Raw genomic sequence first — 26,150 nt, 5'->3', positions numbered from 1 at the left:
GCCTTGAATAGCTTTAAATGACCCATTACATCATGGTGACATGTTTTGTAATGAGTAGAACGGTGGTCCTGTACAAAAAAAAATGACCATTCTTATTTGCTCTCTGCTGGCCCATGTCAGTACTGTAATGTACAAAGCCAAGATATACAAGGATACACTAAATAAATTTCTATATTCTGTTTTGAACACGTCAGTGTCAAACAACTCAAACATGAGGCTGAATTAGGAAAACAAGCCACTTGTGTTCTTGGTTGTGTTGACTTCCAAGTCCCTGCTTGGCATCAGTAGTGAACTTGGATCCAAAACTTCATGCAAATGTATATTTTTGTTACAGACAGAAATAAGGAGGCCAGCTGAAGTGTGCCGCCCTTGCCTTCCCTGACTCTTGATTTTTTAAAAAAGTAGTTTCTAAGAATGACGTGAATATTGGGAAGAACATATAATATTAAGACAGGATTGTGTGCAAGTTATTGCCCAGTAAGACTCTAGAGCTCTCCTAGTGAAATCAAAATTGAATGTGTATGTGGTGAGTAGCTCTAAATACATTGATTTATGTCAGGCATTGATACTTGGTGTTGCTCTTGACAAATTTTGCTCCCTATATTTTACTTCATGTGTTGAGCACAGAAGAATCTTCAAAGGACCATGAATTCTTTGAGAGTATCAGGGAAGTGGGATCCTGTCTATATTACCTAGCAGGCTAGCAGAAATGTTTGTGAATGTGATTATTCTTAGAAGAGATGCTATTTTCAGTTCAAAGGAACTGTATTTAAAAAATTTCAAGGGGTTTTTGTGTTTTTTTTTTTTTGTGTGTGTGTGTTAAAAAGATCTAAAATCAGCACATTTCAACTGCTGGTATGCAATCTTTCAATCATGGTCAAGGATACCTGAGCATTTCCCTATATTCTTGTGCTTCTACCTTCAACTGCTTGGTTTCTTTTGCTGCATTCAAGGTGGGTAGAAGTCACAGAATATCCAGCTGTTCCCATAGTCCACTGAGCTGAATTGGGAAATTTTATGATTTAAGAGGAGGCCCTGGAGTCTTCAGGCAAACAGTCTTCACTGTTTAAAATGTCAGTGTTTGTAAAACTCTCCTGGAGCTGTCTTCTTTAAACATGCTATTCAAATTCCAAACTTAAGAAACAAAAAGCAATTCTAACAGATATCCCTGACAGGTTTACTTTGCTCTAACAATGACACCAAATATTTGTTTAAAGACAGAAAAGATATATGTAAAATGAAGGCAGAATTGGCGTATTCAAAATGTGGGTGGGAGGAAAGTGAATAACCTTATTCTGTGAATGAATGTAAATTTCTGTAGTGTGGTCTCTCTACATATGTTCTCAGATGTGTTCTCGTCATTGTTTACATCTCATCAGTTCCTGTTTTCTGAAAGCACTTTTTTTGCTTCACAGTGCTGACATAAAAGAAGTCTTTGAAGATGATCTACTGTAAGAGAAACAACCTTATGTTATAGTGGAAGTGCCAAGCTGGAATTAAAAAAAATCAGAGTTTTGGTTGTGGGAGCACTGTGTGACTCTTAGTAATTTTGCTAATGTCCCTCTGTATTTCACTCTGCAGCTGTCAATGGGAATAGTGATAAAGGTGGTGAAAAGCTGTTGGCTAACACTGATGAAGTATATAGTATTTCCAGCATACTTTAAGCTCTAAATATTAGCAGATACTGTGTATGAAAAAATATTCTGCCAGGAAACCAAGTTTAGAACATTTAACTGTGCTTGACACTGATGTTGTCCTTAAGTCTTATGCTGCTTTTGCATGTTGATTTCACACTGACAGCCTCTGATTTCTGCAATACCGTTTCCATGGCCATTCTAAAACCAACCATTAGAAACAGCATTTGCAGAGGAGAGGAAAAGAATCCAGCTAGGTAAATTACTTACCTAAAATATTTGTGCAGTAAGTAGAGCTTTTAATGCAGTCTGAGGATTGGACAGTGCTAAAACTTATCTTCTACAAGGTAAAATAATACAGCATAATTGCAACACCATGGAGACATGTATTTCTGGTGATGCTCCAGCAAATTATTTGCTAGCCTTCAGATGACAGGAACTGAAGTCTCTAGGCTAGGTCATAAAGAAAGACACCTGAGCTGCCTGTCACATGTTCTGTGTACCTTTATCCCAGCTGGAGCTGGACTGGATCAGGTAGGTCCTCTTAAAATTGTAACCGTTGAAACAAAGAGCTTCATCCTTTATGATACTGAGCTTCTTCCGTCATGGTGACTTCATTCACATGTTCTCATATAAACAAGGAGTAAAACTTCACTCAATTTATTTTTAAAGTGTCAGTTGGACCTGGCAATTGAACCCATTTTCAATGCATCTCGCTGTCCACTTGTCTAACCTGTGCTTTATCAGTTTCTCTATGAGGATCTTGAGGCACTATTGAGCAGCTCACTAAAGTCAAGATAAACAACAACTCTCCCCTCATCCATCAAGCCTGACATCTCATCCTAAAAGGCCATCAGGATAATTAGGCATCATTTTCCCTTTACAAATCTGTACTGACTGTTCCTGATTATGTTCTTGTCCTTCATGTGTTTGGAATTGGTTTTCAGAAGAATTTGCTCTACTGACTTCCCAGGGACTGAGATGAAGCTGAGTGCCTTGTAGTTCCCCAGATCCTCCTTCATGCTTTTCTTGAAGATAGGAGTGAGATTTGCTTTCTTACAGACCTTGGGAATGTCTGGTCACTGTGATTTTTCAGAGATAATCCAGAGTAGCTGTGCAGCATCAGCTGGCTCCCTCAGTACTTAGGGGCACATTTTCAGGTTTTATGGATTTGTAGATGTCCAGTTTCTTTAAAGGTCCTATACCCAGCAAGCTTAACAGACTGCAACCAGAATCTAAAAGATCCTGGATCCACGAGCAGGTTAAGATTCAGTAGAGTGCTAAAACATTGGCTTTGCAAGTGTTGTTGCGAAATGAATGAACATTACTATTGTGATTTAGTTTATAAAAGGATATAATGTGACCTTTAAACATCTGCTTATAAAGAGAGGGTGTTAAGCAGGACTATAGGCCAGAGCACTTTGCTCTTAAAATGACATTTTTGGAACTTTCATTACAAGGACTGGCTGTTCCTTGCTCTGTGACAGGCCTCTACAAAACTGTACTGACATGTGAAACTCCTCTCGTACTGCTGCCTCTCTGGGCTGCTGTCCTTCTGCCATATGGTCAGTCAGAAGGATTATTTGCTTATAGGTTTGACAATAACAGGAAAGCTGTTCAAATGGTGAAAGTTTACTAGTGCTGTACAAATGTGTTTAGTCTTGGCTTAGCTTCCAACAGCTGAGGCAAGGAAGTTTATCAATCTCAATGTAATTATTTACTGTCTTATAATGGTGACTCTGATGGCCTAGTAGCTAATGCATTGCTGGGAAATATGCTCCTCTACCATGTGTAGTCTTTATATTAAAATTCTGTGCAGGGAAGAGCAGCGTAAGCAGTCCTGTTGTTCCAGTCTTGTAACAGCATCAGCAGTCCCTCCACACCACAGTTCAATTTTGTGAGACCACTGGACTGGAGTGTGTGTATGCAGTGATTGCTGCACTGCAGCTCCTTCCTTGGCATATTTGCCCAGTTGTCTTGTGTGTCAGATACACCCAATGTTCCCTCCCCTGCGTGGCTTTTGGTATGGATTAAAATGAGATTTGAAGTCTCTCTCAGTATGGGAAGAAAGTAACCCTGAATAGGGTCTAAACCTTCCAGTATTGAGAGCTGAGTAGCTGTGGATCTTTCCTGTGCTTTGGCAGGAGATGATTGTGAGGAAATTCCAAATGTCGGAGAGCAGCAGTGTAAGAAGTGCAAGAAATGGCAAATTATTTTTGTTCCATGGTCACTAATAAGAAATAAAAAGAAAGCATGGGGCTGAGTATGTAAACTACTTCTTTCCTATAATAGACTGTATTTGTGGAGTTCTGTCTTTAAAATCCATGGATCCTCTCTTGGTGCTGGTAAACCTGAAGGTACCCTCAAAACGACATTTAAATCTTGTTCATGGCTGGTCCCTATACATAGCTTTAAAATGTGAGCTGTATGGAAAATGTTTCATTAGCTTTATATATATAGTTTTGTATATATATAAAAACTACAATTTCTGGTGCATGCACGAGGTACTTTGTCTAAATATCAACCTAGGGTTAGGCACACAGTACAAAATACTCCCTTGAGACACAGCCTTTATCAGTCACCAGATAAAATGGCATTTGAATTTGCTTGAGAAGGACATTTTGGTAACAAGCTCAATCTTGCCTCTGTTGGAGTCTGTCAGAAATTTCCATTGACCTCTCTGAATGGAGGATTCACAAATACTTGCAAATCTTTAGTGAGGTCAGATTCTTTGCCCCTCATGCCAGCGCACCCAGCAAAGAAAAAGACTAATCCCATGAGGAGCTGAGCCCATCAAAGTGAGAGAAGTAAATACAATTGAATACTTAAATTCAAACCTTGTATCCCCTGTCTTCTGTGAAGTGCAGTCTTACATTGCACTTAATCCGATCTAAGTGTGGGCTACCCTGTGTCCTGATTGTGGTTTCCTGCCTCCCTTGTGTTGGATCAATTGATTAGAGGGTGAGGTGGATCAGTTTATTGTTCTGACAGAAAAGTACTCTCTGCTGTTCTTCTGGCCCCTGTTACCACAGACTCACATGTTTGCTGGCTCTGAAGAGGTGGGAATGGGGAGCCACAAGACAGGGAGAGGAATCTGTGAGAGTGGAAATGAGACTTGGGGCAGCAGCCTGCAGTCCAGAGGAATTAATGTAAAACTAAGGATGATTGTATGAATAAAACTTGCCAAATCAAACTCTAAGTGGCCTATTCAGGTACCAAAAACTTACTCAAACTTTTATTGACTGAGCAGAGTGAAGAGACAAAGTCAGCTAGAATTGTGTCAGTGAGAATACTCTGAATGTTGTCACAGCAGATGTGTTTTGTCCCTTGTTCCTGTGTGTTTAAAGACTAACATAGCACCAGTTTCTAGTTACATCAGGCTGACAAGCCTAAGTGTACATGCTGTTTCCTTCAAGGAAAGTTTCATAGCTGTTTAAACACTGTTCTAACTAATCTTCTAAAAACTGTTGCATCCTTTCAAAATCTTTTCACTGACCTTTGTTACTTAAATTTCAGATAGAGGAAGGAAGAATTATAGCAATTCATATTGATGTCGTTTGGGTAAAAAAGGTGGAAAGAATAGTTCAAGTACATTTAGGCTTTTTTTTTTTTTAGATTATACCAATTTTCCAGTCACTTCATGTCATGACAAATACATGATGATTTCGACAGAGACTGTGTTAATAATTTTCTTAAAGCAATTGAGTAAGATGCAGAAACTTTGCAGAAACTTTAACTTCAAAGTGCTGTACAAATAAAGAGAACCTCTCAAACAAACATGCTTTTTCTGCTTAGTGCTACTGAAACCAGATAATGCTGTGTGTATCACTCATAGGTGATAATGTGGCAAAAATTCCCAGGAGGTGTCTGGTGGAGATTGTTGCTAGCAGGATGCTTTCAGGGACTGAAGGACTATGCAGCTCTTTCTCACTATTGCTTCATGTCCACCTCTGGAGCATAATGCAGTGACTATGTTGTGTTGTAAATGTTCTCAGAGCTCAGGCCTGGAGAATTGAATTTTTTCTTGTGTGAGGCTTTTAAACAAAAGGAAATTGTGGAAGTCTATTGTAATAACTTTCTTAGTCAATTATTTGTTACCAAATTTTCTCTGTTTCATTGGGTTGTGAGCTCAGATGATCAGTCCTTTTCGAAGAAAATTATCTACTTTTTTTTACATATTCCAGGTCCCTAACGTTAACTTGAGTAGAGGCCAATAGTCCTGATACTTACCTGGAGTTGTCCTGTGCATGTATTTGTAGTCTGTCCTGCTGAAATAGTCTGATGCTGTACTGAATGGCTCTGCTCTGTACTCTGTTTCTGCATGTGTTAATAATGCTCTATACAAAGGGCTGTAATGATGCCTGCAGTACAAAGCATTCTCTCAGAAAACATTGGTTTTTCTTCACCAAAATGGCTTTTGCATGGTTTGTAGACTTGTAATTACAACATTATTTAAATTTTCCTCACTAGATTATAGATTTTCATTTTTTCCTGCTGTTGTTTTTCTGTGCAGAGAACAATCATAGTAAGACTGAAAAACAAGGCTTTCAGGACATATCTTGTTTTCTTAAGTTGGTTTGAAATGGCTTTGACATCTTCAAGAATTTGAACCAGAATTTGTGGAATTTGTGGTGTTTTGGGGATTTACATTATTACCACTATAGTAAAGAATATTTTCTAGAGCTTTTGTAGGTTTCTTGGATGTTTGTGCACTGCAAGCCCAGGAAGGTGATGTCTCTGCCTTGTGTGCGTTTACTGTCTCCCGAGCCATCTACAGTTGAAGTAAAAAAGCAGCTGAGGAAGAAAGGAGGCTGGGGAATTTAACTAAAGTGTGTTCATTGGCAGAACACACCTGGTCTGCTCAACGTGTGGGGGAGGTAGCTGTGGTCTGTAATTATAACCCACAAGGTAATGGCCAGGTCCATCTGTAGGTACATGGCTGCTGTAGTCTTGCAGCTCTGGGAGTCACATGTGTTGAGAGCCGATGAGTAAAATCATCTTGTAAAAAGCAAATTATTTAGTCTGAAGTTACCTAAATACTGGACAGTTCAAAGTATAACCTCTTTCCACTCCTGCATTTTCAGAAGTTCTAGAGAATATGAAACACTAAAATTTAAGTTATCCCTTGTCCAGATCTAAACTCTGTGTTGCTCCCTAGTTTAACCCTTCAAAGGGTCATGCAGTGGGAGTCTTGAAATAAATTTCAACACATGTAAAGCCTGTTCTGATGTTAGGGCAGAGGTGGCTTTGGGAAATTCAGTGCAGGTCTGTAAGTATTCTTTCTTTCAGTTCAGATGGATAGGTTTTCTCTTTTTCTGCTAAATTTGCAGATTTTTCCCAAAATTCTCTCCAAATTTTCTTCTTTAGGATATAATATTATCCTGGAGGCCATCCCTTTTTTTTCTGATGGTTGTAGGATCAGAATTCTTCAGTGTGCCATGTTGCAACTGTGAATCCCTGAACAAAGTGACAGCTGCAAGGAGGTTGGCTTTCATTGTGCTCTGTGCTGCGGCTTTTTGGGGCAGGGTTGGTCAAGGGGAATTCAACAGAGTCTTGGTAATAGGCTCCAAAATCAAATGAACTTGTGCAAGGCAAATTTACAGCGTTCCTTTTCTCCTTAAGAAAAATCTCACTGGCAGACAATCTGAAAGAACCCAACATCTCAATAAGACACGGTCCCTCCCCTCCGCTCCCTGTCCTGAAAGGGCCCATTGTTCCCAGGTTTCAAGGTGGGCTCATTGACTTTCATGTTACCATGGAACCAGCTTGTCTTTCTTCCTGAATGATATTTGCTGGTAATCTCAGCAGCTTTCTCAGCAAATTAACGCAGGTGATTTGTGAGTGGACTTGGCTGGACTAAAGGCCAGCGAAGAACCAGTTTGATTAACCAGATGAAGAAATAAAAGGTGTAAAATTAAAGTTCTGGGGTAAGCCTTGGTTGAAAGAGGGAGGGCAGCTAACCAGAAATGCTGTTAACTCCTAGTTTCTATTATATGTAACACAGGAAGGCTCATGTTGGATTTACATGCTGGAAGGCTTAAATACAAGTAAATCAAGTAAAGCTCTGTTAAGACTTAGAATTTAAAATTGACAGCAGTACCTAGTATGGAGTTACTTAGATGAAAAAGGAAGAAGTACTTTTCATAGTAATTCATGGCCCATGCAGTTAAAAGCAAGATTATTCTAATTTTTTCAAGAAAACTGTGCATACATTTACTAGTTTTTCTTGATACTTATCAGCGTGCTGTCTAATAATACAACTGCATTTAACAATTTAGATGGAATAGCTTTTCTCTCAAAAATTCTCATTTCTTGAATTTGAGGAATTTGATGCAATGGACCAATTTTTGTTGACCTTCTGTACAGGAAATTATAAACATTTTCATAAAATTAAGCCGTTTTGCATCTAGTCCTGTTGTGGAAATTTCACGCTTAGATATTCAAAGGAAGATTGGATGATTTCCTAGAAGGTACATTGTAGTTCAAAAAAGAGTTAAATTGTGAGATGGTACAAGATGATTACACAGAATCACAGAATGGTTGGGGTTGGAAGGGACCTCAGGAGTTCCCCTAACCCAGCCCCTGTTGCAGCAGGTTCAGCCAGAGCTGGCTGCACAGAATCACGCAGTCCAGGTGGGTTTTGGACATCTCCACAGAAGGAAACTCCATGACCTCTCTGGGCAGCCTGTTCCAGTGCTTGGTCACCCTCACACTAAAGAAGGTTTCCCTCCTATTCAGGGGGTGGAACTCTGTGTTTCAGTTTGTGCTCATTGTCCCTTGTCCTGCTGTGGACACCACTGAAATGAGTTTGGTCCCATCCTCTTGACACCTCCCTTAACACATTTGTGTGCTCTCTGTCATCTCGTCTCCAGCCTGAACAGGCCCCACTCCCTCAGCCTTTCCTTCTATGAGAGCTGCTCCAGTTCCTCATAATCTTCACAGCCCTCCATTGGACCTTCTCCAGTAGTTCCTTGTCTTTCTTGATCTGTGGAGCCCAGAACTGGATGTAGCACTCAAGCAGTACCTCAGCAGTACAGATATTTCAGAAGTAGTACTTGCAAATATGTACCTGACTTGAGCTGGGAGGTTCGTTCTGGCTGAGAACAGGCTGGGCTGGTATGGCCAGCTTTGAGCCCGGGCTCACAGGTACTTTGCTTGGGTTCAGACTGACCCCTGAGATTCCCCTCACGAGTCATTGTTTCACATTCCTCATCAGCTGGGAAGAGATAGAGTTTAGAGACGGGGTGGCAGGGCTTGAAGACAGGGTACCAGCACAAACCCATTAAACCATCCTGCTGGGCAAAGAGGTGTAGCATCATTGCAAATGAGTCTGCTCAAGTCTGGCAGTGCTGCCCAGTTCCAGTTCAGTGCTGGGAATGGACAGGCTGTCAGGATTGGTGATGCAGGTACATTTGGCACTTGGGTAAAATAGTGATTTTTCATTAGTACTGTGTTAGACGAATTTTTTGTTGGTTCTGAGAGAGTCCTTGATTTGCTGAGTGTGCTGTCATCTTGTTGAATCTCAGAATGCTCAGCACTTTGTAGGGCAGGTCCCTGGTGAGCCCAGTGCCAATAAGAACAGTTCTTTTCTCTGCCTGGCATTTCCCTTAGAGTGATAGCAGTTGGAAATATCTGAGTCTGTTATTTTAAGAACATCTGTTGTTTCATGTCACAATCCATGGTATTTTTCAACAGGAGCCAGTGTAAAAGTTAGAATCCAGTTTACCAATTAGGGAAAAAATGGAGTAGTCTTTTCTTAATACAGCACAACTTGAACTAAATAGGTGCAAGTGAAAATAAAAGAAGACAGGCTGTACAAAAACACATAGGAGAAATTAATATCCAGTATAGAGAAGAACTGTTTGTTCCTCCATTAGAGTTTTTGCTTATATTTGTCATGTTATTACTATGCATGTGGCCAAAAAAAAAAAAAAAAGAAGCTGCTTAAGTTGGCAAAGTCCTTGAAAAAAGTTGTTTGAAATAGCGTGGGTGTTTTTTTCTCAGGAGGGACAGCTGTGCTTAGCTAGCATGTTGCTCAATGAGACCGTAAATTTTAGCACTAATCTTCATTTCATGAATTGTTGGGTTTGCTGTTCTGAGTGATAATGTTCAAGGTTGGATATTAAGTTACTAAGAATTTCCTAGTAGTGTGTTTTCTACACTGCATGTACAGCAATTTTTAATCTCCTGGGTAGGTGCTGTATGTGTAGTGTAGGTCATCCCTTACCACACTATGGCTGCAGCTAAGAAATAAATTAACTCAAAGAAAGCACAATTTAGGACATTTTGAAAGCTTCAGATGAGTTTTTTGGTGGTATGTTTTCCACTGTGACAGTGTCCATTCTGAGCAGTAATTACTTTTTTTTTTTTCTTTTTTGTTTCGGGTTTTTTTAGTGAAACTTTCTTTGAATATGGTAGCAGTTTTCTTAAATGAAAAGCCTTACCCTCTGAGTCCTCCATGTCTGAGCAATTCTAACTGCACAACAGTGGAGTCAATCCTGAGGGACTGCTTGATAGGATTTATACAAACAGGTTATAAAATGTTGATTTCAGCGAGATTTGGTGATTTTTATCTCCACTGCATTGATTTCTCTATTTAGGTGATATCTGTCCATTATTATTTCTAGTGGGTTTCAGGGAAGACAGAGCAAGGTAATGCCACAAGCAGAACTAATGTACTCTTACAGGACAGACTTTATTGTTTTACAAATTCACTTCTGTAAACATACACGCTTGGACTTCCAGAATTAAATAATTGTTTAGCCTTGTCCATTTCTTTATGTTAATTGCTTTAGACTTCATTTTAGCTGCTTTTGTCTCCTGAGTTGCTTTTTGTCATCTCTCAAATGAGAGGTCCAGGCAGTATGGCTTTAGGTTGGACAGTGCTGCATCCAGTAGGTAAATGGGGATTAGAGGGTTAAAATTTTAACAAGTCACCATTTCAAACAGTTGCTTGCAAGGGCACACACACCTATTGATAAAGATCTATGCCTTTGGCATAAAAGAGTTCTGAAGATTATATAAAGTATGCATTTCTGTTTTAAATTGCATCAGACTCCACAATCTAATTTTGTAGATAGCTTTAGTCTTTCTGATGATATATTTTCCTTTGCATGGTTTAATAAAGACTGAAAAAAAAAATTTCTTCAAATTTCATGTCAGGTTCTGTGACAAACCAGACATCTGAAGGTTGATGTTGCATATGCTCACTGTATGCCTTTTGTTATCTGTAAAACAGTCTGAAAACAAAAGCCTTGTTTTCTGTCCCCCCAACATATAAAATAATATGTGAAACAAAAAATCTTTTAAAAGTGTTACTTGCATGGAAGAAAAAAAGGAAAATTAAAAGATTACTAAATCTTTTCATTATTTTCAGCTTGAGGAGTGGTGATAATGATGTCTCCAAAGACATATTTTAAGGTTTTTTTAGCTGTTGCTAAGAATAGTTTCCTTTTGTCTCACTTTTTCCTTCCCTTATCCAGTACTAGCTAACCGAGACATTTGGTTCTGTGTTTTCTAATATATCATTCTAAAGTTCATACTCTGCTTAGTAGCCTAGGAACACACTACAAAAAATAGGATATTTGTAAATAAAATTATACATTTATTCTGCCAGTTCTATGTTTAGTCCTTTTTTGATTTCCTGGGAGAAATGTTTGTGGCACACTTTGTCTCAGATTTAATCAGTACCTATTCCTTAGCAAACATACTCTTCTTCTGTCAAAATACTGCATCAAGCTATACCTCCTCTGATCTGTTTAATCTAGATAAATGTTATAAAGGCTTTTTGTCTTTTCCCACTCCAGACAGGTAAGATTATCTGTAATGGAGATTGTACATTTTGTCTTGGCAGAAGTTTGCAAGATCCACAGTTGATGAATAGACGACCTCTCTGCTCAGAAGTGTTAGTTGAAATTAAATAGGCCTAACAGTAAATTAAATACATGGATACACAATGGAACTACTTAAATTTCCTTTGACATTTTATAGTTTACCTCAGTTTATATTTTCTCACTTCTCTTTTATCAGTGTCACTAGGAAGAAAAATTATCATGATAGCCAGGGTCTTCTCCAACGTGTGGAACACAGCCTTTTTTGGTTTCTCCAGTTGCTGTCTAATTTACATCTGGCTTAACTGTGTGGTGGTGTACTCAATGTGCTCACTGGGCAGACTGCAGGGAATCCTTAAGCAAAGCAGTTGTGCCCTGCAGGGAAGGGCTTGACTGGCTGAATTACTACAAAGGGTTGTTTTGGGATGAAAGGACAGGTTGCTTGAAGGCCTCAGTGAAATGAGAAGGGCAGCCCAGAAAATCAATCTGAACCAACAGCTGTAATAGTAAATACAACACCCTGTTGTGCATGTTATGTGCTATATCTAAGTATGATGGAAGTGTGATTATTCTGTGGCAATAGAGTTGCAAGTTGATTTTACATCTTGGATTCATCAGGTAAACCAGAACCCTCAGAGTCCTGAGTGATCATCTAAAATTACAGACTGTGGTGCTATGTTCTGCACATGTCCAACCAGGTTCAGAGACAGATCCAAGAACCTCTTCCAGGGGCTATGCCATTGCTGCTCTGCAGAGCAGAAGGAAGTGCAGAAAAGCACACTTTCATTGTTCCTTTGTGAATTATTCTTGGTCTCCTCTTTGAATTTCCAGGTCCTGGGATGAGATCCCCTCAGAGCTGTTGTGTGAATGTGAAGTGAGAGTGGGATTCCTGAGAATGTGCAGGACCTGCATCTCTCAAAGCAACCCAGACATACTCAGCTGGAGAACAGGGAGCAAGCAGACTTGGCTGTAGCTGTTTATACAGGTTGGGCAGAATTTGGAAAGGGTTTTATTTCTGTCATTTACAAGTCTTGAATTCCCAGTCTTGTGTCCTCCAAACCCTTGTTATTCTTCTCTGCTTGATCTGAAGCTGTTCTGTCTGTTCCTTGCACCCCCTCACCCCTGCAATTTGTATCTGCATTTTGGGACGTTACTTGCTTTTGCTCACTTCCAACTGATGGACGGATGTTGGAACCCATGGGTTTGAAAAAGCAACTTTCATTGGGAATACTGCTGGGGTAAAACTTGAAAGGCCACAAAGAAGCTGTTGGTGTAGATAAATGCTGGGAAATAAGGTTTTCTGTAGAAAACCTGCCTGGCCTCTGACTGCTTTTTTTTTCCCCTCAACAGCCAGAGCATGCAGGCTTTTGGGTTCACATGCTGCTGAAACCCAAGCTCCTGGGCCTTGCAGCAGAGTGTGAAAGGTGTGCCCAGATCTCTTTATCCAATGTCAGAAACATCCATTTCATTTTATCCTGAAAAGACTAATTTTTCAGGTTTTCTTTTTTCCTAACCTTTGTTCCATATGGAATGAAAAAAATGTATGAAATGTAGTATTTCCAGTAGATAAAGTTTTTGCCCTCCCTGTCTCCTCCCAGAGATGGTTTGTTTGAAAAATACTTTGCAGGACCACCACTGTACTTGTAGAGAACGTTGAGATAAATGTGTTTGTAGATAAGCTGTGTTTAGAAACATATGGTTATTTTCATCAGTATGATAGGAGGGCTCATCAAAGTCACTTCACTCTCTACAACTATGGCTAGAAAAGGGAATTACTTTAGTAAATCCGGTTAGTTATGTAAGCCTGCTTGCATGATGATATAATACCTCAAATGCATACCCTTGGTTTTTTAACATAATTTACTTTTATGATTTTCCACCTGTTGCTTACTCTTTGTAATGCTGATATTTTTATAATGTTGGAAAATTCTTAATTGCCAACTGATTTATCATCTGTTAGGGACTAAATGGGAAGCCTTTAGACTTCAAAGGGCATTTAGACTGCATTTGCTGCTTGGATGGGCCTTTTATGCAACTTTTCTTTTGCAGAGTTGTAGGGCTACAGACGAACAAGATGTCTGAATTTTACTCATTACTTTTAATTTGTTTGCTTTGTTGAAGGTGCACACAGATGTATATACAATTTTAAGGATGTACTATATGCATTATTCATTATTTTTCATTTTTAACATAGAGGAACTGATTTATCACTGACATTTACGCTAGCACAAGATGTTTGTAAATGGTACTGATGTCCTGGTGGTATTCTACATTTCTCATAAAGGATAAATAACCAATCAAGAGTGCAAAGTAGCTGACATCAGGAGTAGACAGTTGTATGCTCTTGGGACATGTGACTTGCTAAGTCCCACTCCCTGAAGACAGAAATAGTACACTAGAAATAGCATAGAGGATAGAGGAACAGCTCCAAAGATGTTTACTTTAAAAAAAACCCTACATTTTTTTATTAATTATGCTTACTACTGTGGTCCTCAAACGTTAGTTAACAAGGACCCATTGTGCAGGGTCCAAATCAAACATACTACCAGACATCTTCCCCTAAAGGAGAGCAATTTCTCCGTGATTCTACTCTTTGAAGTATTTTGTGGGTGGAGCACAAAGTGCCTGGTTTCTTTTGTGATTTAATTAACCAAAAACAGTTCGTGGTACTTTCCAGAACTGATGTGGTAAATCTTTACTAGAGGACTTAAAACACAGTGGGATGTCTCACTGTGCTATTTGCAGTGGCTTTACTCTGTTCTTGCTTCAGTCAATGACAAAACCTCCAGGGAAATGAGTGAGGATGTATCCACCGACAAGCTGCCTCTTATTTTCAGTATCAAAAAGTGCAAGGGAACTGAACCTCTACAGAGACAGAGGTTAAAAAGTTAATCATGTTGGTACTATAACAGGTAGTCTTCTGACAGTTCCAGGAGATGACTGCATAAGTTTTTATTTAGATACTCTATAATTATATAGACTTTCAGCTGTTTGGGCCTTTTGGCCCTTCTGTAACTTGTGATATACATTGTCTATTTAAAAAATAGGATGAAAGCTTAGGTGAGAGCAAATGAGTTGCTGAGTTGTTTATCTGTCCCACCCCAAAAGGAAGGAGTGACCTTGATGCAGATATTGTAAGTGAACTGGAAAAGATGGGTAAACTTTATACCTGTGGGCCATAATACTTTGCTAACTTCTGCTGCTCATGAGAGTGGTTCTTGGCAGATTCCACCCTGTCGGCAGCTGATGTGTGCCATCTATTTTGGAAATTTAATCTGGGATAAGTATATTACTAATCTGAACAGACAAATACTGTGGCTGCAGCCATTAGTTTGGGATACAGGCATAGTGAATTGTTTTTGTGTAATACCAAGATGCCCAGCCCATCTGGGTCTAATTTCCATTATCAGTGAAAGGCTCCAGCAGCAATAAATTCTTGCTACAGGAACATTTTTAAAAGAGAACCCAGTTCTTAATCACTCATTTTCATTTCCAAAACTGTAGTCCTCTGGTAATTAAGTGTCCTGGTTTGAAAGACAGGTGTCCGCTAAGGAAGGCAGTAGCCTCCCTTGGAATGAAAGATGTAACCCCCTTCCCTCCGAATTATTATAATTTTGAAATTAGGGGGCTTTCAGGCAAAGATATGAGGAATAGGAATAACAGTTCTTTACTATTATATATCTATACGTGTACAACAAGGCAAACAAACAACAACACCGGCAGCAACAACAACCAGAGCCAGAACCCAGCGCCAGCCTCTCTCGGCTGTCGGGCCCTTTCCCCTCGGGTGCAGTTCCACTCGCAGCCGGCAGGGGCGCTGGCGGCTCCCGGCCGGGCAGGGCGGCTGCGATGGTTCCCCCGCGCCTGCAGGGGGCGCTGTGGTGCGAGCTCGGGGAGCATGCTGTAATGGCGGCTTGGCCGAGCTGGGAAGGGATGGAAGAGAAGCTTCACAAACCCCCTGGGCAGCCGATCCCGGTGCCTCAGTAGGCCCCCCTGGAGCAGCAAACTGAAGCAGCAGGGATAAGCACAAAATCCCGGGTGGCAGACAAGATGTATCAAACTCCGGAGCTGTAGGTGGGAACTCCAGGACCTCTGGGCAGGCAGGGGGTGCGGAGCTGCAGTGTAGCGAAGGCTCAGAGCAGTGGCAAAGGAACGGCAGGGGCAGGGCAGTGGCGGCCGGGCTCCCAGCATGGTAGGGAAAGGTGGGCTCAGGATCCCGGGGTTTTTCCCCTCAGGCACCTGAGCAGATGGTGAAAAGTCCCTCTTTTAGTGAGGTATGAAACGGCCACTCCAGCAAGCAGAGCTCCACTCACGGTAGAAGGAAGGCAGCAGAAGGCAGAACCTCGCAGTGGTGATGAATTCTCCCCACAGCCACCGCAGCTTCTCTCCCTTCTGAATGCCGAGAGCCCCAGAGAGCTAGGGGCTCCACCCAATCCCTTTTCCCCAGTCTCATGGCACCTCTGCCCTACACGAGAAAACCCCAGGTAAGAGAGAGTAGCCAGCTGGACCCCTCCCCCGAGCTGTGGCCAGGTCTTTTGTCTCTCTTAAGTATCCAGTCCTTACTGTCTCCTAGCAACACGTATGGGAAAAGTTCCTTAAGAGGAAAAAAAACAAAACCCAAAACAAAAGCAGAGCTCCTAAAACCCCAACATTAAGCATGAGACATCAGAGTGTTTAATGACTGACTTGATAATGTAACTGGAAGGATGTTGCCCTCTGCTTAAAAACTTCAATTCTGCAAATATTTATGGAAGCTTATACACACTTGCTGTTGTGTCAGATTGTCCTTTCCTCTGACTGGTTAGTATAGGGCAAACCAGTGTTCTATCCCTGACAGTCACCCCTGTTGCTGGTTTATATATTCTTGCCAGAGGTCTTTTTCTGTACCTTCTCGGTTACTGATGGCCACGTAAAGTGCTGCTGAGCAGCAGTGGGGTACTGAGAACACTGTTTAAATAAAATTTGTTCACTTTTCTGGTATTTGCCTTTCTGATGAATGTATGGATAGCCACCCAAGTCTTCATTAATGACTTTAACTCCTAAAAGCCATGAAGGCTCAAATGAATGAGGTTATCACAGTAGCTCATTAAGTGAACAGAGATATTAGGTTTCACTAATTTTTATGCAGTGAAATTTTGCAAGGGTATCTGAATGTCTGGTACTGTGAATGTAATTTCCATATTAGTCATCAGCAGGTAATATGACTCTGAATTATATAAAAATTGTTTATTTGAAGATTCCAGAAGTTTTCGTTATACTTCCTTTCCAGCTTTTAATTATGAAGTTTCTTGTTATGGTTTTGTACTGCTGTAGTGGAGCAGTCCTTAACCTGAGTTGGGAAGTTACTGGAGATAAGTGTTGGGGAAAAAAACTTCATCCCTGTCATATCTCTTTATGCAAATTAGAGATTCTTTCACTTTCTGTTTTATCATTGTCAGCTTTTTTTTCCTCATCATCCCTTTTTCCTCTTTTATCACGAGTATGCTGGTTTTTTGGGAGTACTTTACATACTCGAATTTTGTGTGCTGCCATTCCTTGGAATCCATTCTTTCTAAAATTTTCCAATTTCTTTGCCCATTTCCACCACTGCTACTTTAACTTCCCCCTGATAAGGATGATGTTTTTAACCTTTCAGTGGTCCTTCCCCCAAACATGCCCTCAGCCTGTTCCTCTGGCTTCATTTTCCTATCTGATTGAAGTCATTGTCTTCAGACAGGATTTTTATGTCTTTTGCAGTTGATCCTTTGAAACAGAGCAGAAGTTTTGATGCAAAATTGAGCCCCAGCTCTTGCATCTGAGCTGTGCTTCCTAACAGTGTCGCAGGTACAATTTTTGGATTTGCAGGCAAGTCGTTCCAGGTCATGTGCATTTATTCTGTTGCCTTCTATATTGCTGTAGAGAAGCTGGAATGAACATTCTGGGACACCTCGTATGGCATCACAGCTGTCAGGTCTCTTTACTCTCTTTGGCTCCAGTCCAGAATAAGCTGAAGTCAATGGAAAGATTCAAATGCCACTACTTCTTCTTGAATCAACTGTGCATTAATGCTTGATAGAGCTACACCAGAAACAGGAGAGGAAAACTGTCCTTAGAATGGCTCTTGGTTTTGAATGTTTTTTAATAATAGTTTCTCATTCGTACCAATACTTCTTAAATAAAGTGGTTTATTTCTATATTGAAATGGTAGTGATTCTTATGTAAGCCTGAAATAACTCAGTTAAAATCAGTATGTATGTTACTCAGTTTATATTATGGCTATTTAAATCTCAGAGTATGTATTTTTGTAACAGTGCTATTTTGTTTTTTCAAGATCTTGGTCTGCTTCCATACACTGAAATGAAAATGGTTTCATTAATTTCTGTTATAATGGTGGTGCTTACCACTACAACTAACAACCTTATTTTTAAAATTTTTATTGTTTCTCTAGAGCATATTCATCAATGTGAAACATAGAGCAGTAGGAAAAAATCTCTTCCCTGAATACATACACAGAACAAGTATGACAGGCTCATGTTTACATGGTCAGGTTACAATCCCTAGATGTTTGAATGACCTTGCATTCATATATGTGAATGGAAAAATGTATTAAACATTTTCAGAAGAGAGCAGTGTTGTCTAGAATCTTATATGCAGCCTTTAGAGTTATGTTCACAAACATTATGCACACGTCTGTTTGCTATTTAAGTAGTCATGGAGTGTCTGATGTCAGCTACTTCCCCTAAATAAAATACTCAGGACATGGACACCTGGTTTGGAGCCAACTGGCTTTGCTTTGCTTCCTTTCCAAGTGCCTTCATTCACAAGTGAGCAAAATGACTCCTCATGCTGTGAAAACGAAACCTAGAAGTACTTGGTGAACACAATTTTACACAAAGTACGGACATATTTTCAGTTTTTAACAAAGCTCAGTGAGAGTTTCATCCAGCTTCCAATAAATTAAAGAGAAATATTTCTTTTGACTTCAGTGGGATTTTTGAGTGCTGCCTTATTTATGAACCCCATCACTGATGGGAGCAGCAGGAGCCGGGGGGATTGAAGGAATAACAGATTTTTGTCCAGCCTTTGGCACTGGGAAAGATCTATCTGCCACCAGAGGCAGGAGATTAGTGCTCCAAGACACTGACTATTGCAAGGCAGTGACCTTGGAGGGATTCAGAGCTGTGGTGAAAGGAAGCCTCTTTGCAAGTGCTCACTCATAGGAGACAGCTGAATGGACAAAACCATGGGCCCTAAAGGCTTGTGCAAATGACTGCTGGAACAAAGAATAATCTGGAGAAAAAGTTGATTGGAAGTTGAAATCTTTGAAGAATTTAAGGTTGAATAAGTGTCTGGGAAAGCATAATCTGACTACCTGGAGGCATAAAGCTGTGTGTGAAGAGTTTAAATGTATGGTTAAATGTCAGGAATAGATACACACATTGCCTAGCAATGGGTCCAAATTTCCACTGTGAAATGTGCATATAAGGATGGCAAAATTTGTGTCTCGGAGCACTTCGCTCTGCAAACAAGTTCACAAAGAAACGACCTCTCAGCAGGGTGTCCATTAAGACGGGGACCATCTTTCATGTACAGAGCCCTTGGTGTTTCGCATTGCAGACTCAAGTTCATGGCGATCATTCCTTGTCTGAGCAGAAAGTTTGGAGATGCTCTTAGTCTATTACATAACCTCTAGATAGAGTTTGTCTCCTTCTCTTTGCTATTGGATAGTTCATAGGCTGGTTGGTTGGTTTTGTTTTGTTTGCTGTTTGTTTTTTTACCTCTGCTTCATTCTATGTTTTATTTCCTGCTGCTGACAGTCAGAATTGTCTATGGTGTGTTTCCTGTTATGGTGCCTCTCTTGTGCTGTCTTTCTCTTTCCAGCTCAAGTTTTGTGGTAGATCCTACCATAGGATTTTAATGAGTAGTCCAAAAGCCCCGTATCTAATGGGGCTTTATCTGAACAAAACTGCTGGAAAGTCTGCAAAGTGGTTTCACAGCATTTTTTTAATGCTTGATGCCTCTTAGAATTGTTTGAAGGTCGTTACAACTATTTTACAGCAAGAGATAATGCTCCTTTCTGGATAGGGAAGTATGGGAGGTTGGATTTAAGGCTTTTTGTTAATAGCTGTTCATTCTAAACCCAAAGGTTTTTAATTTAGCAAAATGGTGTAAACATCAGCATGTATAGAGGTTTTTATTTACCTTCAGCAGAAAAATGATCAAGTGATGTAAGACTAGTTACTTTCTCTGAGAAAGCTGATTCAAAGAAGTTCAAAAGTTGAGAAGCTTGCATGAATTGTCTTTAATTTTTCACGTTCCTCACTGTCAGGAAATTTTAAAGGCTTTAAAGATATTTCCTGTGAATGCTTTTAGTTAGGAAATGTTCAGCTCCAGTCTGAACTTGTTTTGACATTCAGTTTGGTCATCTTGATATGAGAACCTTAAATGTTTTTTCCTTCCAGAAGTTCAAACCCTAGAGACTGTACCTGAGCATGGTGGACAGTGAAAGTTTCCTTAGAGAGGGGTGTTCATAGTGTGTGACAAAACTACGGTGCTAAAGGGGACCTTTTTCCAGGATTTATAGTGTTGTCAGTAGCATTGCAGGGCTTCGGGCAGCCCAGTCCTTCAAAGTTGTTGAATGTGCAAGCAGATCAAATTCTCTAAACTAAACTCAACTCATGTAGTTAACTTTCATGTGCTCTATTAACTAGGAATTAAGTTTGTGATATAGGGACTTCAGATTAACATAAATACTGCAATTATTCTTGAAATAACTAATGCTAGTGTAGCAAATTCGGCATATATTTTCAGTTTAAATCCAAATCCATGGTGGTTTCCTACACATTTCCTTGCACGTGTGCTCTTTGTTAAAAATGCCATTTTCTCTCATCCAGTAGCTTTTGTTCTTGTGGTTCAGAGATGCAGCTTCTTGTTCTTAGAAACATGCAAGGGTCCCAAAATTAGTGTTCATAGTTCCTGCTGATGTAGAGATACTTGTTGATGCAGGATGGCTGAGGCACAAGTTGCGGTTACCAATTATGATCCTAGTTTAATAGTGTACTCAGTATCTCAAAACATCATCTAGTTTTATGGGTTTGAGAGCCCTAGGAAGCACTCTGCACCTTGCAGAATAGCACCAACTTGTGTAAATTCACTTGTCCCCAAAGAATTTCTAATCCAGCCTTTTCTGCTTATTTGGTGATTCTGAAAATAACCCAGTTGTGGAGAAGTTAAAATGTAATTGTATTTTGCCCGATTACTTCCCAGCAAATTCACACAACAAAGGTAATGTAGGTGAAAAGTGTTGAAACCAAGTATTTTAATTAAAGAAGATCTTCAGCTAAGAAATAGTTAAGAAATTCAATTTTTTTTTTTTTTTAAGGGTGGAAAGAAGTCCTACAGTGGGCCATGTGGGGGCCGCGATTGCAGTGCAGGATGCAAATGTTTTCCGGAGAAGGGTGCACGGGTAAGTTTGTTTACAGTAATATAACTTGTCCTTGCCTCTTATCAATCTTTTTAGAAATAAATAAATAAATAAATAAACCCCATGTTAATTTGTGTAATTCTCAATCTAATGACCTCATGAAATGACAAACGATGAAAACCAGCTGCATTTCAAATGTCCCTGGCCAAGATTTCAAAAGCTATTCTAAAGATTTACAAATGGCTTGCTTTGTAATGAGTCTTCAATAGAATCCTATTTCTTTATGGGATCTGAGCCTTAGTTCAAAAGAAGTCAGATGGTTTTTAAGTAGATTACAACAATTAAAATTAGGAAAATCAAAGTAGTGTGGGCTTCCAGTACAGATTTTGCCCTGGCCTTACTGTAATAACTTCTGTTTATTTGTGGAAGTGTTTTTGACTTGAGTATTTGGTTGTGAAGGAATAGTAACTCGGAATGGATCTAAGCAATTCCCTTTGAGAAAGTTGCTTGTGTAGCTAAAGTCTCTCTCTCTGAAGTCTTTGTTTGAAGAAACTAAATGTTTGAGCAAGATTTCCATAAAAATCTTTAATTTCTTTTGATTGTTTGAAAAGACTATAACTTATCTTAATACAGCTGCTTATCTCCTGTCTTAGGGGAATGCAGTAACTGACTTCACTCTGCCTTCAATTGCAATGTTAATTTTTGTCCAGACACCACCTACTTAATGTTTTATCTTAAGCTCTAGAGTATTTTAGCATGTATGAAAATGAATCTTACAGATTTTGCTTTTTGGAAATGAAAGAAGGAAAGAGCACATAGTAGGTACTTGAGGAATTGGAAAGGCGTAAAGAGAAGGGAAATAATACTAGTTGTCTTGTTTAATTAATCAGCTGTACTCCCCGAAATCATATTGAAAACTCATCCTCTGAGCAAAAACAAAATAAATAAAGTCTTAACTTAAATACTAGCAATCCTGGTTTTTTTTCCTGTCTATTTCAGTGGCACAGTATGTGTATATGCAAGGCATTACTTCCTAGGACTGAATTTAGGAAAATGTTGCTTTTTAAAAATGATTGTTTTAAAAATGATGTCTTTCTAATTGCATACAGAGTTGAATGTGAATGCTTAATTGATGACCGATGATGTGTTTGCTCTGGAAATATAAAAATTCTTTTGATTCATCATGTGGCAGAGGGAAAACATGTCTAAACAGATAAGCAGAAGAACTTTGCAAGGAAGTTCTCAATATACCCTAGAATATGAGCTAAAGTGAATTGCTCAATACCTTTTGTGATTAGATACAGTAAGGGACAGACCTAGTTTGGTTCTGGAACACAATATCCTGTAAATGCTTTGACCTTTAGACAGCAATGAGCATCATTCTTCTGTCTCTTTACATTCCCGGGGTCCAACTTGATTGTTTGAACTGGCCACAACACTGTTGACCTTGCAGTTTGAGCTCTTGGCATCTCTTTTGTTAAGATGTCACAAAGATTTTAGGCTGTTTTCATTGCTGACCTGAGAACTCGTTTGGCTTTTAGCTTGTTTCTTATGTGACCTGTATCAGTAGGGCATTTTCAGTCCTTCAAACACGTGTTCCATCCTACTGAGACCTGTCCATGGAGTAAACTGTCTGCTACAAGTGGTAATCTTTCCTTTTTACAACACTACTTCCATCACGTATATTGAGCCCTCCTGACACCTTCTTGGACATCTGCAGGCAGCTACTGGAGGCCTGGCATGCCAGAGGATAAGGAGGTGATTGGCTAAACTGGGAAAGCGGATGGTGTGATTATGTATCCTACAGCACAGCTTGTTTCTTGCAGGACACTGTACAGCCTGAGGCTAATTCCTTGGCTTCCTGCCTAGCTGCTTCTCCACTGCTGCAAAGCCTTTAAGTTCAGAAAGGGAGACAGGACTTAGCCAATGCCCTGAATCCGGATTTTGTTTAAAAAAAAGTTTCAGCTGTCAATTTTGCACAATTAACCAGATCAGAATAAAGCTAAGCTTTCTTTTTAAAAGAAGGAAATAGCTAAAAAGCAGAAGAAAAATGACAATAAGCTGACAGCTTAATGAAAATAATATAGACAATGTCCTTAAATGCACTTCTGATCAGATCAAGCTTTAAAAATTCTATTTAGGCAATAAAAACATCAAAACTTCCTAAGACTACTTGATTAGTGAGAGATATTTCTGGAAATGGGATGTAGATATGTGCAATCCACATGTGCCCACGTTCTTGTTTTTTCCTCTAGATTGTTGCTGCATGTGCAGGATATATTAAAAAAACACCAAAACCCACAAAAAACCACCAACCAACCAACCAAAAAAACCCACCCCAAAACTCAACAAACCAGTATAATCTCCCTATCTGTAAGACTGAGCTTGTTAAAATACTAATCTCTATGAAGTGAGTCAGCAATTCGTGGAATAATTGAGATTCTTTTCTGAAGGAAGGGTGGTACAGTGCTTGTCTAGCAGCCCCTTAGGGAGCTCTCCTAGCAGAGTGGTAAGGCACATCTCCTAAAAGAGCAAAATTCCTGTACTGTTCTCCAAATGCTTGCATTACATTTGAAAAGCCAGATTGCTGCCTTGTACCCATTTTAGGCTGTGCATTGAAGCTGAATATGATCCAATTTACTGTGAAGCCTGCACAAGAAGAAATCTGTTATGGAAGCATTCTTCATCTTAGCCAATGATTCAGCATTGGTTCTTTTATCTAATGACAAGTTAATGAAAAGCCTGTCTCTGCGTAATTCAGTGGTCAAACTCCTGGGCCATTGTAGCCATTCTCCCCTCTTTATCAGTTTTTATCTTGTAAGGATTTGTGAGTACCAATCCAGTGATTTGTGCAGAAGTCCACTTCTTAGTGGAGAAGTGTTACCTTCACTGAAGGGTCCCAGCTAGGACCTTGTCTGGAGGTTTGCTCAGAGGTCAAATTAAAAGGTTAAATGGAGTGTGTGGCTCTTACTACTTAAGTGCACAAAAAGGTATCTGCACATCATATAACAGTGTAACAGTAAATGTAATAGTAAGTGAAGCCCAGGAAACTGATTTTAAAACTAGGAGTTTTGGATCTGGTTGTTCCATTCCCCTAAACTGCATTGTTAGAACTTGTACTGAATTTGATATGAAAGCTAATGTAATGCTGTGCGAAGAAAATGCCAAGGGGCATCCCAGAGATTACACAAGCCCCTGCCTAGCTGGAGTCTCTAGGTGAATGTGGGGGACTTCTAAATCTCTGTGTCCCTACTCCCATTTTTCTGGCCAGCTGAGATACCAGTTATCCAGCTAAGGCAATTTTAAAGGGAATTCTGCTGTGATAGTACCCAAATGAACCCTGGTACATGCAAACTTTTTGGGAGACAGTCTGAATACAAATTTACATTGAACTCACTTTTGCCTGTAAGACTTTGTACTAGTTTGAAAACAAACTAATGGGAGACACCAAGTCAGAATAACAATTTAATAGGGAAATAAAATAAGGAAAAACCCCCAAAAATAAAGGCAGAATACACTGGGTTAAACTGACAGAGTCAGGATACAACCAGACACCCTGTTATTCAGGGTGGTGGTAGCAGTCCGATAGAATGGTGGCTCCAGTCCTCCTGAAGCGGTGATCCTGTAGAAAAAAAAGTCTGCTCTTCCTCAGAAGGTCCAGTGGTGGCTGTGTAGCTCCTGTCCTCTGGAAATCCAGTGGAAAGGTTGTGTCTGGTGTTCAGAATCTCAGATTATATCCAGGATGGAATGCTTGGTTCCTCCCTCTGGGTGGAGCATCTCACAATGGGGTAATGAGTCATGAGGCCAAATGTTGATTAGGCTCATCATCATCATTAGATCAGAAGATATTTTGGAGGGAGTTACCTGGGAGTCATGTGGCAGGACAATGATGGGCCATTAACAGAAAGATAGTCTGGGGGGAAGGAGGCAAGGAAACACTGCCCCACCTGATTTCAACGGCTGATGGGGATGGTAATAGAATACACTGCAACCCAGGACATTATCCACCCCTTATTGTATTACCATCTACTTCATCCCAAATCAATACCTTCCTTAAACTCTACACACACAGGCATACATATATATACAATGAAACCCTACACACAGTTCTGACCTAAGATTAGGTCTCCTTGTGGTACACAATGGGTTTCCCCATCTTTCTGCATTACCCACCAAGTGCAACCAGGTCCTTGAGCAAAGACAATCCCACGGATGGGTTTGCCTTTGCCTGAGGTGGGATTAATCCAAACAGTCTTTCCTAAAATACCTCTCAGATGTACCACACGGACTCTTATCTCCATCCACTGTGTGCAAGGGTTCAGACTCGGCGGGACCAGCTCGACTGATGGACCCTCAGGTATTGACCATCCAGGTGGCCTTTGCTAAAGTTCACTTCCCAATTTTTGAACGTCCCCCCACCAAGTGCCTTTAAGGTGGTTTTAAGTAGTCCATTGCAGCGTTCAACTTCTCTGGCAGCTGGTGCGTGACAAGGAATATGATATATCCCTTCGATACCGTGTTTTCTGGCCCAGGTGTTGATGAGGCTGTTCTTAAAATGAGTCCCGTTGTCCGACTTGATCCTGTCAGGGGTGCCATGTCTCCACAGGACTTGCTTTTCCAGGCCCAGGATGGTGTTCCGGGCTGTAGCATGAGGCACAGGGTAGGTCTCCAGCCATCCTGTGGTTGCTTCCACCATGGTCAACACATAGTGCTTGCCTTGGCGGGTTTGGGGAAGGGTGATGTAGTCAACTTGCCAGGCTTCCCCATACCTGTACTTTGACCATCGTCCACCATACCACAGAGGCTTCACCCGCTTGGCGTGTTTGATTGCAGCACAGGTCTCACAACTGTGGATGACCTGTGAGATGCTGTCCATGGAAAGGTCCACCCCTCGGTCACGGGCCCATCGGTATGTTGCATCTCTCCCCTGATGACCAGAGGCATCATGGGCCCAACGAGCTAGGAATAATTCTCCCTTGTGCTGCCAGTCCAGATCCACCTGAGATACTTTCACCTTGGCAGCTCGGTCCACCTGCTCGTTGTTGCGATGCTCTTCATTAGCCCGACTCTTGGGTACGTGCGCATCCACGTGTCGAACCTTCACGGTCAGCTTCTCTATTTGGGGGCAATGTCCTGCCAAATCTCAGCGGCCCAGATGGGTTTCCCTCTGCGCTGCCAGTTGGCCTTTCTCCAGCGAGCCAGCCATCCCCACAGAGCATTGGCTACCATCCACGAGTCGGTGTAGAGATAGAGCCTCGGCCACTTCTCTCGTTCAGCAATATC

The 26,150-nt window shown here is 40.4% G+C and overlaps 1 protein-coding gene across 2 annotated transcripts in view; it reads left to right on the top strand.

Annotated features, from left to right (window-relative positions):
- Window positions 1–26,150, top strand: part of COL4A6 (collagen type IV alpha 6 chain) — a 124,972-nt gene that overhangs the window by 23,289 nt on the left and 75,533 nt on the right. For both annotated transcript variants that reach the window (XM_032123786.1, XM_032123785.1), the window contains exon 3: window positions 20,826–20,909. In XM_032123786.1, coding sequence (XP_031979677.1) covers window positions 20,826–20,909 — 84 coding nt within the window. The remainder of the gene's footprint in view (window positions 1–20,825; window positions 20,910–26,150) is intronic.

The sequence above is a fragment of the Corvus moneduloides genome, chromosome 14 (assembly GCF_009650955.1).
Source record: "Corvus moneduloides isolate bCorMon1 chromosome 14, bCorMon1.pri, whole genome shotgun sequence".
Taxonomy (NCBI): Eukaryota; Metazoa; Chordata; class Aves; order Passeriformes; family Corvidae; genus Corvus; species Corvus moneduloides.
This window is presented reverse-complemented; position numbering and strand designations above follow the sequence as displayed.